Source organism: Columba livia, chromosome Z, assembly GCF_036013475.1.
Source record: "Columba livia isolate bColLiv1 breed racing homer chromosome Z, bColLiv1.pat.W.v2, whole genome shotgun sequence".
Taxonomy (NCBI): domain Eukaryota; kingdom Metazoa; phylum Chordata; class Aves; order Columbiformes; family Columbidae; genus Columba; species Columba livia.
The window spans coordinates 27,701,695-27,714,400 of NC_088642.1; the positions used below are offsets into that span (position 1 = coordinate 27,701,695).

The 12,706-nt window shown below is 38.1% G+C and overlaps 1 protein-coding gene across 3 annotated transcripts in view; it reads right to left on the bottom strand.

Annotated features, from left to right (window-relative positions):
* MIER3 (MIER family member 3) overlaps positions 1–12,706 on the bottom strand; it is a 24,603-nt gene continuing 11,897 nt past the window's right edge. For 2 of the 3 annotated variants that reach the window (XM_065045240.1, XM_065045239.1), the window contains exons 8-13: positions 11,357–11,508; positions 10,819–10,900; positions 6,352–6,446; positions 4,335–4,462; positions 4,008–4,153; positions 1–3,923 (exon numbers count right to left, since the gene is read on the bottom strand). In XM_065045240.1, the coding sequence (XP_064901312.1) occupies positions 3,466–3,923; positions 4,008–4,153; positions 4,335–4,462; positions 6,352–6,446; positions 10,819–10,900; positions 11,357–11,508 (1,061 nt within the window). In that variant the 3' untranslated portion in view covers positions 1–3,465. The remainder of the gene's footprint in view (positions 3,924–4,007; positions 4,154–4,334; positions 4,463–6,351; positions 6,447–10,818; positions 10,901–11,356; positions 11,509–12,706) is intronic. The other variant, XM_065045241.1, reaches the window with a different exon arrangement.

Sequence of the window (12,706 nt, forward strand, 5' to 3'; positions counted from 1 at the left end):
AAAGGTTTCCAGACATTTATTTCTGGAACTGTACACCAGGTATTAAAGTACAACAAATACAAAATAATGCTCAAAAAAAAAAATCAGTGTTTATGTACAAATATTAAACCAATGCAACAACAGCGACTTCCTCTTGAACATCTGATACTAGAACATGTTCCGATTGTCACTAGATTTGTTGTTATGCACAGGGTACTTTGAACTGAGAATAACTGGAATCTCTGATTTATTAGGAGAACTATAGCCATCCATACTCTATTTTACAATTGATAGCATATTCCTCCTTTCAATGAAAAATAGGAGTAAAAAAAATAGTAACCTTGTCATTATTTTATATATTACTGTGTATAGTTTCCCTGGCTGTAGACAATGTGCTTGTAATGCTGGGCAAATAGTGTCCCTGTTGGTCAGTTTATTCATTAGTTACATTCAAAGTTGAAATATTCACTAGAGACTTTGGTTAAATTAAGTACTATCACTATGTCCTACTTGATCTGAAGTTTTCTGATATTTTTGACCCTTAGTTTTAAAAATTACGAACAGGAAACAATTGCACAATTCATTGACCTAATTGTACACAATTTAGTATTCTTCAAACAGTATCGTACAACTTTCAAGTAACTCCAGCAGTTTGACCATGACAAGAGGAAAACTAAACATTCAGAAACCTAGCATGAGAAAATGACATACGACTAACCAAAGCAAAAGTATTGCTATAATCACAGCACCAGTTACACTTCTAAATGAATCAGCTATCCTCTCCGGATTCCCTGTACATAAAAAGGATACATTTACCAACACTGCAATTGCCCATTATGGATTTTTTGGTTTGTTCGTATGAAGAAAGAATGTGGCAAAGGACAAAGAATTCATCACGGTTTGTTATAAGAATTGTGCTTCACCGTCTAAGAACCAAGGCAATGTAATTTCTTCATAAGGTTGTGATTCAGTTATCTTCATGCTGACTTTCCAAACGCAATTCTTTTAATAAACAGTAACAAGTTCTCCATTTAAATGTTTAAACTGAGAGAAAAATAAGTAAGTCCAGCTTTTAAAAGAAAAATTCAATAAATAGCTATTTTACATGGGTAAAGTCATAGTGGTACAAATTTATGAATGTCACATCAAGCATGCACAAAAATGTTACTATACACAGAAGTAGTCAGAAAATATTGAAATAGATATCTAAAAAGATATGAAGAATTTACATATTTACAAAATCTTGCAAATTATTGCCTCATTTTAACAAGGAATTAAAAGTAAACGATACCAGCTAGCTAGCCAACAGGGTAAATAAGATCAGCATTTAAAAATCTATTAGACTAGCCGGAATTAATTTTTCTCTCCTATCATTTTCTGGATTTTGGTCAAAAGTCTTTATTAAATAACTAAAGTGTCCATTCAACTTGCTGACAACCCAAACCTTAGACAAGTCTCTGTCTACATTAAGAGCCCAGCAATGCATAGATAAACTGAATATATTACTGCATCAGCTAATGAAATGGGCATGTTCGTTTAAGTGCAACTGGTATAAGCATTCAGTCTTCTTTGCATGATTTTTATACAGACCAGCCACTCACTGTAAACCCATAGATAAAACTTGAATGTATAACAATGGAGGATTATGGCCAGTATTTTACAAAATTACATAAAATGTGTTGATTCATAAACAAAAGAAAAAAGGTACAAAGTTCAGCACAAAACACAGCAACAAGAAACTGACAACTTGGCTAAAAATGTCAGAGTACAACACAGGGCCAAGGCCACCCGTTACTTACTGTGTACTTAATACAATTATGTATTTCAGATGTGTGAGTTAAGAACTGATTACAAAATTTTCTCTGCTTTTGTCCACTGTGCTAAAGTAATTCATTTTTAATATGGAAAATGTGCTATTGCGTAAACACTTCAAAGCAATTTTGTTACAACGCTGTAAAGAAAACTCCATGTGCTGCACCCAAAACTCCGGATGTCAATGCAGTTCACAGTATGCATAATAAATACCCTTTTCCCTTTCAAATATTAAAGCCACTACTTTCTAATTACTCAGCATAGCCTTGAAGCAACTATTACAAATATCAACAATGCAAACTTTATCACTTGAGTAATGAAAACAAATTAGTGGCAATTAAGTTTGTAATACAAACAGTGCAAAGAAAAAGTATGGAGGGAAAGGGATAATGAAGTAAAGTTCAGATTCTCATTCAAAAACCCTGCAAGTTGCATGCTACAGCAACATATTATAAGCCAATACTGTATTTGGTTTGACTCTCCCGCAGGAATTAGAACAAACGTTTGCAACACAAACTTCCTGGATGGTTAAATTGCACTTTATGTTCAAAATAAAAAAAAAATAAAGACTGAAGTTAAATAGTTGCATTTATGGGGAATATTTTTACTCATCCTTTCCTATTTAATCAAGGTAGTGAAGTGCCATTTTTGAGCCAATGACTTCCTAAAACAAATACATGAAATCCATGCTGAAGAAAAACTTTCAAGTACATACTTCAAGGTTCTATTATTCCTATATAAACTCGATAGTCCCTCAAAACTGTAATACTTTTGAACTGCAGTGCTCCAAACAGTTTAAGATATCTTCTAAACGTAGACTGTTTAGTGGCAAATCCTAAGCTCTGCAGACTGTAACTTTATGCATCAGCTGCCTTAGGAAAGTTCAGGTACACAATTACTCTTCAAAGTTGTGGACAAAACCCATCCAAATACAATCTAGCATAAAACTCATCTGTTTAAGCCAGTAAGTAAGTTTGAAGTACACAGACACCTATGGCAGCATAATTACTTCTGTGTAAGGTAGCCATGGCCTAGAATTTTGCAACAGCATCGAAGTGTAGGTCTTCACACTTTACTCATGTTAAGATCCTTGTGCTAGCTTCCACCAAGGTGAACTTGCTGTTCTTGTAAACTGAAGTGCTCTAGTTTAGTATCACATGAGAGAAGGTTCCATTTCAAAAAAAAAAATCCTTGTATGTTTGTGCAGTTTAAATTAAAGAAACCTGTCCCTGCCTTTATAAGAAAAAAAAATGCTACATTGAGCAGGGATCAGGACTGGTACCTGTAAACATCGTTATTCCACTGCATCCGTTACGGCAAAAGTAACTTAGACTAAAAAAGCCACCCCGATCCATTCAGAACTTCTGTGCTGGTTTTGGAACGGTGGCCTCTGTCTACAGGCTTTATAAAAAAAAAAAATTGAAGCAGAGCTTAAAGCTGCACCACAGAGTTCTCTTAGTCCCAAACTCTGCCGAACATCCTATCACATCTCCACATTTATGGACTGAAAAAAGAAATTACTCTTGATAAATCAAGATATAGTTCTATACATACAAAGACATCACTGATGTCATAAAGTTCAAACTTCCAGTGAAAGACTAAGCAAACCTGATAGCTCCCATCAAGTTTACTACTACTGCATAACGTACCCACTGTTTGTTCAGTTTCCCACAGTCATTCTGAGTGAAGGGCAGCATGTTGGTGAAGAGTGTGGGTGTTGATAAAACCATTTGTCTCATTTGCAGATAGACTGCTGAAGTCAGCCACTGAAACAGCCATTTTGGCACTGGTAATATGGTGTGTGTGGTTCTCGAAGTCCACACCAAGGTTATTTACAGAGACATCACTCATGAAAGACTCTGGGACAGCAATTCCCATTTTCAATCTCTTTGCAGGTCTCTCTGTCTCCTCACTGCACATGTTCATTGGGTTTAGCTCTGAATGATAAAAGCCAGTCTCAAATAAATTAAAACAATCACTTTCACCATTGCTAGGCAAGTTAAGCAATTCTTCTGTTCCAACAGGCACGTGATTAACTGGTGCTCGGGGTAAGCTGTCCATAGGAGGAAAGGTGTCATCCAGGCAGTTCACATCTGAAGTGTGGCAGACTGTAGCTACGCTGTTTGTCAATGCTGGAAAACAGATGAACACAAATGCAAATGAAATAGTTGTTTGTGTAGTTACAACAAAAGGACTTTTTTTTCCCCTTGATTTACCTGTCAACTCATTGGCAGTGATAGAGTTCAGAATGCTTAGCTGTTGATCAGGAATGGTTTCTGTTCGACTATTAGATGTTAAGGCTGAAGAATGCACTGCTCCACCAAGGGCTTCTGCTTCATCTACCAAACGATCCATGTAGTCCCTAAAAGAATATTCCATACATATTGTATTATTTAACTGGAAAACAAGGCCTAAGGATGATCACGGATTTAATTTCAGTTGCCATAGCCACTGCAGTATTACACTGCAATGACAGGAGAGAAATAAAGATTCTACATATATGATTTGCAACAGAAAACATATTCCAAGAACGTTTTACTTACGTAACTCCTGGATGGTGGTTATATCTCTTCTTCCCAAATCTCGTTTGCTGAGCAAAGTAATCGTAACGTTCTGACTTTTTCCACATGTAATAGAAAGCCACACACTCAGCAACTGTTCTGGTTCTTACCTACAACAAAGCAAGAAGAACGGAAAAGTTCAATGCAAAGACTTGTATTTTGTCATCTCCCCAGTTCCTATATTCCTGCAATATTGTTAGTTTTATTCTACTATGTGGAAAAAAACAATTAGATTAAGAGACTTCAAAGGGATCCACAGTTTCAGAAAAGCATTACATTTGTTCTATTGTCTGCACTATTGGCTTTTTAGAAACTAGACAGAAACTGTATCTACATCTGAGGTATTTCAGTTCATAACGTATATGACAATTTTTTAAACTATAAGACAGACTCTTTCTCAAGATGGAAAAAGCTGAGCAAATCAAGAAACTAAGAGAAGTGAAACAGAAAAGACTTTGGGTACTTAGTAATTTTTGGAAAGTCCAGAACTGTGGAGGCTTTGACAACAGATATTCAAAACAGTAAATGCTTAAACGACAAAGTAAAATTATAGTCTGATTAAGAATGTATAAAGGACTCCAATGACTCATTTTGATCTATACTTAACTGTCTGTATCTTTCCTCAAAATGGAAGTTACTATGTGAAGTCATATTGCTGGAGAAAAAGTCATTACTTCTATCAATATTCTTACAAACTATATCAATTTTTAGATGCAGAAACACTTCAGATCATCACGAGCCCACAGTTCCAGTTGAAGTTTTACAACTAGAATATACAACTCTATCCAGATATAGTCTGGCAGCAAACGATACTTGTGCTTACTCAAACTTACAGAAAGATCAGACTCAAATGCAAAATGCCTTGGGTGTAGCAGTACACCTTCCAAGTCCAGACACAAACACACCACGCAGGGGAGGAAATGAACAATGTCCATATGCTGGTATATAAAGACCCAGTTAACAATGCTTTGAAGTACAGTGACAAGAAAACATCTCTTGTTAAGTTTCTCCACGCACTAAATCTCATCTAGCTGATACTTTCCATATACAAGAGACACCAGATTATGCTTGCTCCCAGAACTCTGCCTAAACTTTCCAGCATTTTACCTACTTGGAGAAAAAACAAAACAGTGGATTTCTTAGAGAAATTCTTGTGCATAGTGACAAATTCATCAATTCATGTGCTTTGTTGCATGTTGGAAAGAATATTTTTAGATTTTTTTTTTTGCATCTCTAATGAATTACTATTTATTGGTAAGGTCCATTTAAAATATTTATCACAGGGGAAGTTAAACCAGGTACTGAGCGGGACTAGCTGCAGCAACCACAGCCCTATAAAGCTTACTAGAAACACAACCTAAAAACAAGTCTCCTGATGAAAAAACCCTCACGGTGGAATCAAAGCATGAAGGAGATACACAGAACACTTGCAAACATCCGTACTGTCAACTGTACCAAATTATACATATTTTGATTAAAAAAATAAAAAGAAATCCAATCCCTATTCCTCAGGCACAGACAAGTCAATCAGAAGCAATCCAAATCAATATTAGAATTCTTCCGTTGGCAAGAAACCAGAGTACTGATGGATGACTATGCTTTCTGAAAACACGAAAAGCTAAGGCTCTTTCTGTAAAATTACACCTTCCTGGTCACAAAAATTATTCAAGAAAAGATGCATTTTCCCCTCCCACAGCCACAGTATGGAAATATTATACTTCTAGGAGAGGCCCTCATTTAAACTAAATTATAGTACAAATGCATAAATGGAAGTAATGTCAATGTCAGTTGATTTCAGAGATAATATATTGACTCATCTTGCAATACCTACCTTTTCCAGTGACATTTGAGCAAAAATTAGCACAAAAATGCCAAGATGGTTTTAATATATTGGTTCTTATTTCACTCTTTGGCATGGCTTCTGACAAATGTATTGCTTTTACGGATTTGCAGCATTGTATCACCTACCAATTCTTCCATTTAACCACAAAATACTAACCTTGTTTTTCTGTATGAGATGAAAGTCTTTTCCATAAATCAGAAGCGCATGTTCAAAGCTTCTGCATTCTTCTTCTGTCCATGCTGTCATTTCTTCTAGAAAATTACAAAAATAGCACAACGAACAACTTATTTTCACTCACAAAACTTTTACAGAGAATAAAACATTTCTGTTGCTAATGCATGAATACCCAAATACATTTGGAAAAAAACCCAACAGCTGAGTTATTTAAATCCATGTTCCTTCCTCTACTGTACAGATATCCTACCTGAAATCTAACATTCTTGTTTATAAAGACTCATAAAAGTTTGATTTCCAATTTTTTTTTATCCTCGAGGGCAAAGGACATTCAAAAGAGTTATTACTTCTCAGTAAATTTGTAATAAAAAACCCCAAGGTTTGATCACATCACCGAGATATGAGTGAGATCATTTTTCTGAATATTTCTTTTCGCATAGGATTCAAAGAACAGTGGCTGCTGGAAAAAAAAGAGTGAAGGAATAACCTGTTGTGATGGATGGTTCCACTCTGAGTGAGCAGTACTTTGGTTCAGCCATCACCAACAAGATGGCCTGACTGAAATCAGCTCTGCTTGTGCAAACCATGAGAACTGTACTAGCCTGTGTCATCTCAGGAACCAAGGAGTCTAGGCCATGTCCTACCAGGAGCTAACAGTATCAGCCTGAGCTGGGACCAGACAAAATAAAACTGCTTCAGCTGCACAACCACACATACACCAAAGCAGGGGTTGTTTATGAGTCAGTCACTTTACGCTACAGATATCTGCAGCCCCCCTGTATGACAGCAGGCTGCAGAGCAGTGCTCTCCCCTTGAGCAAAGGAGGGACCTCTCGAGGTCACTCTTCAGGGTTGAAACGTTCCTTACTTCAGGACTACATTTTAGGACTGTATAAATGTATAAACGTAACTACTCCTACATTTATACAGTCCTAAAATTACGTTCAGCCCTTTGAAGGCAACTGCAAGGCAGATGTGGCCCCCAGTGAAAATGAGTTTGACATCCCTGCCTTACTTGGCACCTGATATCTGTAAACAAAGTAAGTGACATTTTACATTAAGCCTAAAGGTATATTGTATGCTAGCAACATGTATATCAAACTAAGCTTAATTACTAGAAGTGTAGTTAGTAGAGTGTTTGGCCACCACCTAATTATCAATTAATTATTGTTAAATCATTGTTAAATCACTGCTTAATTACCATTTATCATTCAATCATTGATTAGCATTTGATCATTCTTTAATCATTAATAAAACCTTTCAGTTAACCCCATAATGATGGCTTTTCTAAACGATTCACCTGCGACAAAAATCAGTGTAGTCAGCAGAATGAGGGATTCAATCACTGTCTACTTATGGAGGCATGAAGATAAACCCCACACTAAAATTTTTGTGTGATTAACTGCATAAAAAGCAGAATGATTGGAATAAGATAAAAAAAAAAGGTTGAATCTTGTAACAAAGAAACTGAGAGATGATAAAGGCATATGATATGATATGATATGATATGATATGATATGATATGATTTATATGATGTGATATATGATATACAAGATGTTGAAGAGGTATTTAGGAGCTGCTTATCAGTGCAGGGAATGCAAAGAAGAAATGAGAATGTTAGGAGAACAAACAAAGTGACAAGAAACGCTGCTACCTCTGTGAACAGATCAGTTGCTGAAACAAGTTGGGGAAGAAAAAGGAAAACACAGAAAGGTAGAGGATAAACCAGAACTCATAATAATTCAGGCTGCCATCCCCCTCTATTCTGTAAAAATTTGTAAGCTAATCCTTTCCCTGGAAGATTGGAATGGAGACATTTGGGAGGACCCCAATCAAGAACTTAGCAATGACAGTCAATTAGATGAATGAGAATTTGAGGTAGCCCTTCTTGTTAAAACTAAGCTATGTGCCAGACCTCAAGGGGACAACGAGGAAAATACAGTAAGGATCACTCAACGGGGACCCCTTCAACTGGCCAATCTGCAAGAAAAATAAGTGCAGAAGCCTAGCGAGAGTGAGACTTGAGTATCTGTGGCATTTCTCCTGAAGTGGAAGAAATTGTATTTTGTTAGATCAAGGTGAAGTGGGTGGCTTTTGGGGACCATGAGTGTTCCTGAATGAGGGACCAGCCTCTAACACTGAACAACACCACAGTAGAATACTGGGCAGGCAGCACAGACCCTCACCATAGAGGGCAGCCTACTGCTCTACCAGTGAGACCGTTAAGTTCTTACAGCCATTACAAAAGCAGCCTGCCTTCAGGCTACGAACAACAGGGGTGCACAGGATAATGACTCTACCTCTGCCCCTGTAGACCCCCAAAGGGCATACGACCACTCATAAGGAGAGCCCAGTTGTTCAAAAGTTGTGCCTCATTGTGAAAAGGGATCAAATAAGACAAAACATAGAACACAGGTCTTGGGAGGGTCAGGATCGCAAATTTTGCCTCTGACTCATCCGGGCATCAGCAGACTTGATGCATGGCATTATAAATCATAGTGGAGAAACGGGTGGCATGAACTTACACAGCAAAGCAAGCCTGAGCTGACACAGCAGATGGGTCTGGCATGTAAGACAGACTCCCCAAAACTCCTGACACTTTCCCCGATCTCATTAACCCCACAGTGAGGCAGCAGACCCCTGGAAAAGGGGCAATAAACTGTAGAGGAACACCTTAGTGCTAGGCATGCCTTGGGTAGCTATTCAGGGCCAGCCAACTGGAACTATGCATAGTCTGATCCAGGCTTTTGAAAAACAAAGGATATTAGGGAATCTGAAACAAACCAAACAACTATCTGCTCCTAAAGATCCCACAAATCTCAGGCTTCTTAAGGATGAACTGCAGATCTTTTGTTTGTTTGTCTCTTCAAGATAAAACCTGCAGTTTCTTAAATAAAATTTCAGTTTTACAAACAACAACAAAATTCACTGAAGAAGAGCATGACTTTTAAAACTCAAAAAATAGCTCAAACTATTTGAATAAGTCATTTTTTTCCCTCAAGTATTGTTGTTTCCCATCTTTATGACGGCTTTGAGTCTCTATATAATTAAGAAGTGATATTTCAGGCACATTACATTCATAATGGTGATACAAAAAGTTTCTGTTCAGCTTACATTCAAAGCCAATGAGGGAAAAAACAAATCAAACCAAACATCACATTTCAAAACACTTCCGGAAGCAGATACTGAAACCAAGACCTTTCTGCTCACAGATGAAAGTGATAATCATTCCACCGCAAGGCCATTTTCTTTCCTTCTCACCCCATTAATTTTGCACACCTTACTACAGAATTCTCAAGCTTTAAAGAGAAGAAAAGATCCCCATGTAAATTCTCACTGTTAAGAAAACATCTTGGGAATGGTGGATTTTTAATTCTCATCTCGAGAATAGCAGTCAGCTTCAGCGGGTAGAGTAAATCACAGCATAATGGTTACTCTAACAAACAGGCACTGACACTATTGTCATCCTTTACCATTTTTAATGAGGTTATAATAAGTCCCATCTGACTTGGGACAGAGAGGGGGAGCCTGAGTGCTAGTCCTTGGGACAGAGTTTTGGGCTCTGAACCACAACTGGGCAGAGATATTTTTCAATCCCCAAACAAGAATCTAAATCCTAGAAAGGTGTGGTATTCAGGATACAACCCTGCATCTGAATGACTGCTCTGACATTCTTTATTGTCCCCTTCAGCTCTACTTCAGATACTCAGCTTACACAGCATCTCACTTGTAAACACTCAAGTTCCCTCTGGATCCAGTTCTGAGCATGGAATATCTGCCAGAATATCAATTTATACCAGAGCTCATACTCCACTTCTGCTTTATGCAACATATATGTTAAATTACAGGACAAAGAACTGTCTTTGCTAAATTATAAACTCTGATTTTCATTTAAGGGACTAGTAAAGTTATGGACAAACAAGATGGAAGCTCGTTTTCCCCTGTACACTTGAGCAAAGCTCTCCATGCTCTAACAAAGACCTATAGAACTACATGGTAGTTCCAGTTAGTGTTGGCATAGCAGGTCAGTACAGCAAGGAAGAGAGTGGGGCTTATTTACATAGCCAGCTATGTTTTCCTGATTCTGGTATAAACATAATCAGATTATAATTAATCATGATCTCAAAAACATACTGTAATGTGGGTAAGAACCACCTTACAGGAGCAAAACTATGCTCCCCTCAGCCCTCTCCTCAGTCTGTGCCATTCTTAAAACAGCAAAGGAGGAAAGCAGGGAAGGTGAAAAGCTGATCCTGCAACCTTTATGCAAGTCACAATCTTCTCTCGTAGGAATTTCCAGCTGGTCAGCAGTCAGATAATACCTAATCTTTACTAAAGATATGGAAAGGGATGTGCTCATCAATCTGATTCTTACTCAAGGTTTTTCTACACATTTTTTTTTTTTCTGGTCAAACATATATTTCTGAAAAAACAGGTACTCTCCCTTACCCTGGGATGCCTTTCCATTCGAGCAGTATCTCTCAATGGCTTCTTTAACATTATGGCTACTTTTAAGAAGTTCATACAGCGCCTATAAAATACAAGAAGTCTTTAGAGACAGTCAGAGTTTTCAAACATCCAACACAGACCTCTAAAACTAGCCTTTCAGAGAGCATATCTAATGTAAAAAAACAGGACCTATTTTATACATGGTGAAAATTTTAAAGTAATAACCAAAAGAAAACCATCCAAAAGTTGAGGTAAGGTTTAATTAAGAAAATATAAAACATTGTATGCAATTAGTAAAAGAGCTGGATTTGTCAACAGCATGGCAATCAGAAACATCACAGATCACAACACTGCCAACATTCCAATTGCTGTAATTTTAAGCATGTGCTTAAAATTACAATTAAGATCCTGACCCCAATAACATCTAATTTAAAAAAATACATTTAGTTTTGCTGCCTTTATAATACACAGCAGAGAAAGATAATACATATTAATAACAAAGCAATGTGTCACAAATGGAACATGATATAAAACATACTTGTTCATTGTCCCGTGTATGTAGTCCTTCAGGAATTCTGCCAATTGTTTTTTCATTTCCTGTTCTTAAGGAGGTTTCAAAAAGGTATTCTTTAACTTTACTTTCTGAGATCACATCAGGTTTCCAAAGTAAATGGTCTTCATTTTCATAGGCTGTTAAAAGAGAAATCTGTTAATACCAGGTGTGATATGTTCAAGGCTGTAACATAAAAAGCTATTTCAGAAGGACAAAGAACAGGAATACAAAAGCAATCATAGAATGTCCTGAGTTGGAAGGGATCCACAAAGATCACTGAGTCCAACTCCTGCCCCTGCATATGACAACCTCAAAATTCACACCATGTGTCTGAGGGTGTTGTCCAGTCTCTTCTTGAACACTGCCAGGCTTGGGGCTGTGACACCTCCCTGGGGAGCCTGTTCCAGTGCTCCACCACCCTCTGGGTGAAGGACCTTTTCCTAATGTCCAACCTAAACCTCACTGGCACATCTTCCTGACATTCCCTCGGGCCCTGTCACTGGTCACCACAGAGATCAGCAGCTGTCCCTCCTCCTCCCCTTGTGAGGAAGCTGTAACTGTGATGAGGTCTCCTCTCAGTCTCCTTCAGGCTGAACAAAGCAATTGACTTTAGCTGCTCCCCATAAAGTTTCCTCTCCATACCCTCACCAACTTCATAGCCCTCTTCTGGACACTCTGCAGTAGCTTTTTATCTTTTTTATCCTGTGTTGCCCAGAACTGCACACAGTGCTCCAGGTGAGGCTGCACCAGTGAGGAGCAGAGCTGGACAATCACCTCCTTCTCCTGGCTGGCAATGTTGTGCTTGATGCACGCAGGACACAGGTGGCCTCTTGGCTGCCAGGACACACTGCTGGCTCATGTTCAACTTGCCATCAACCAGAACCCCCAGATCCTTCTTCACAGAGCTGCTTTCCAGCCTCTCATCCCCCAGTCTGTATGTACAGCCAGGGTTGCCGCGTCCCAGGTGCAAAATCTGGCACTTGCTCTTGTTAAACTTCATGCAGCTGGTGACTGCCCAGTTCTCCAATTTGTCTAGATCTCTCTGCAGGGCCTCTCTGTCCTTGAGAGTGTTGACAGCTCCCTCCAATTTTGTGTTATCAGCAAACTTACTTACTATTCCCTCGGGTCCTGTGTCCAAGTCATTTATGAGGACATTAGAGAGTACTAGCCTAAGATGGATCCCTGTGGAACCCTGCTAGTGACTGGTCATCAACCCAACATAATCAAATCAAGCACCATCATGCTACTTTTAAACTGCAGCTCACTCTTACCCCAAAAGCCTCAGTTAAACAGAATTTGCAATGTGGTATGGTGAAGAGATCCAGTTTCTGTAAG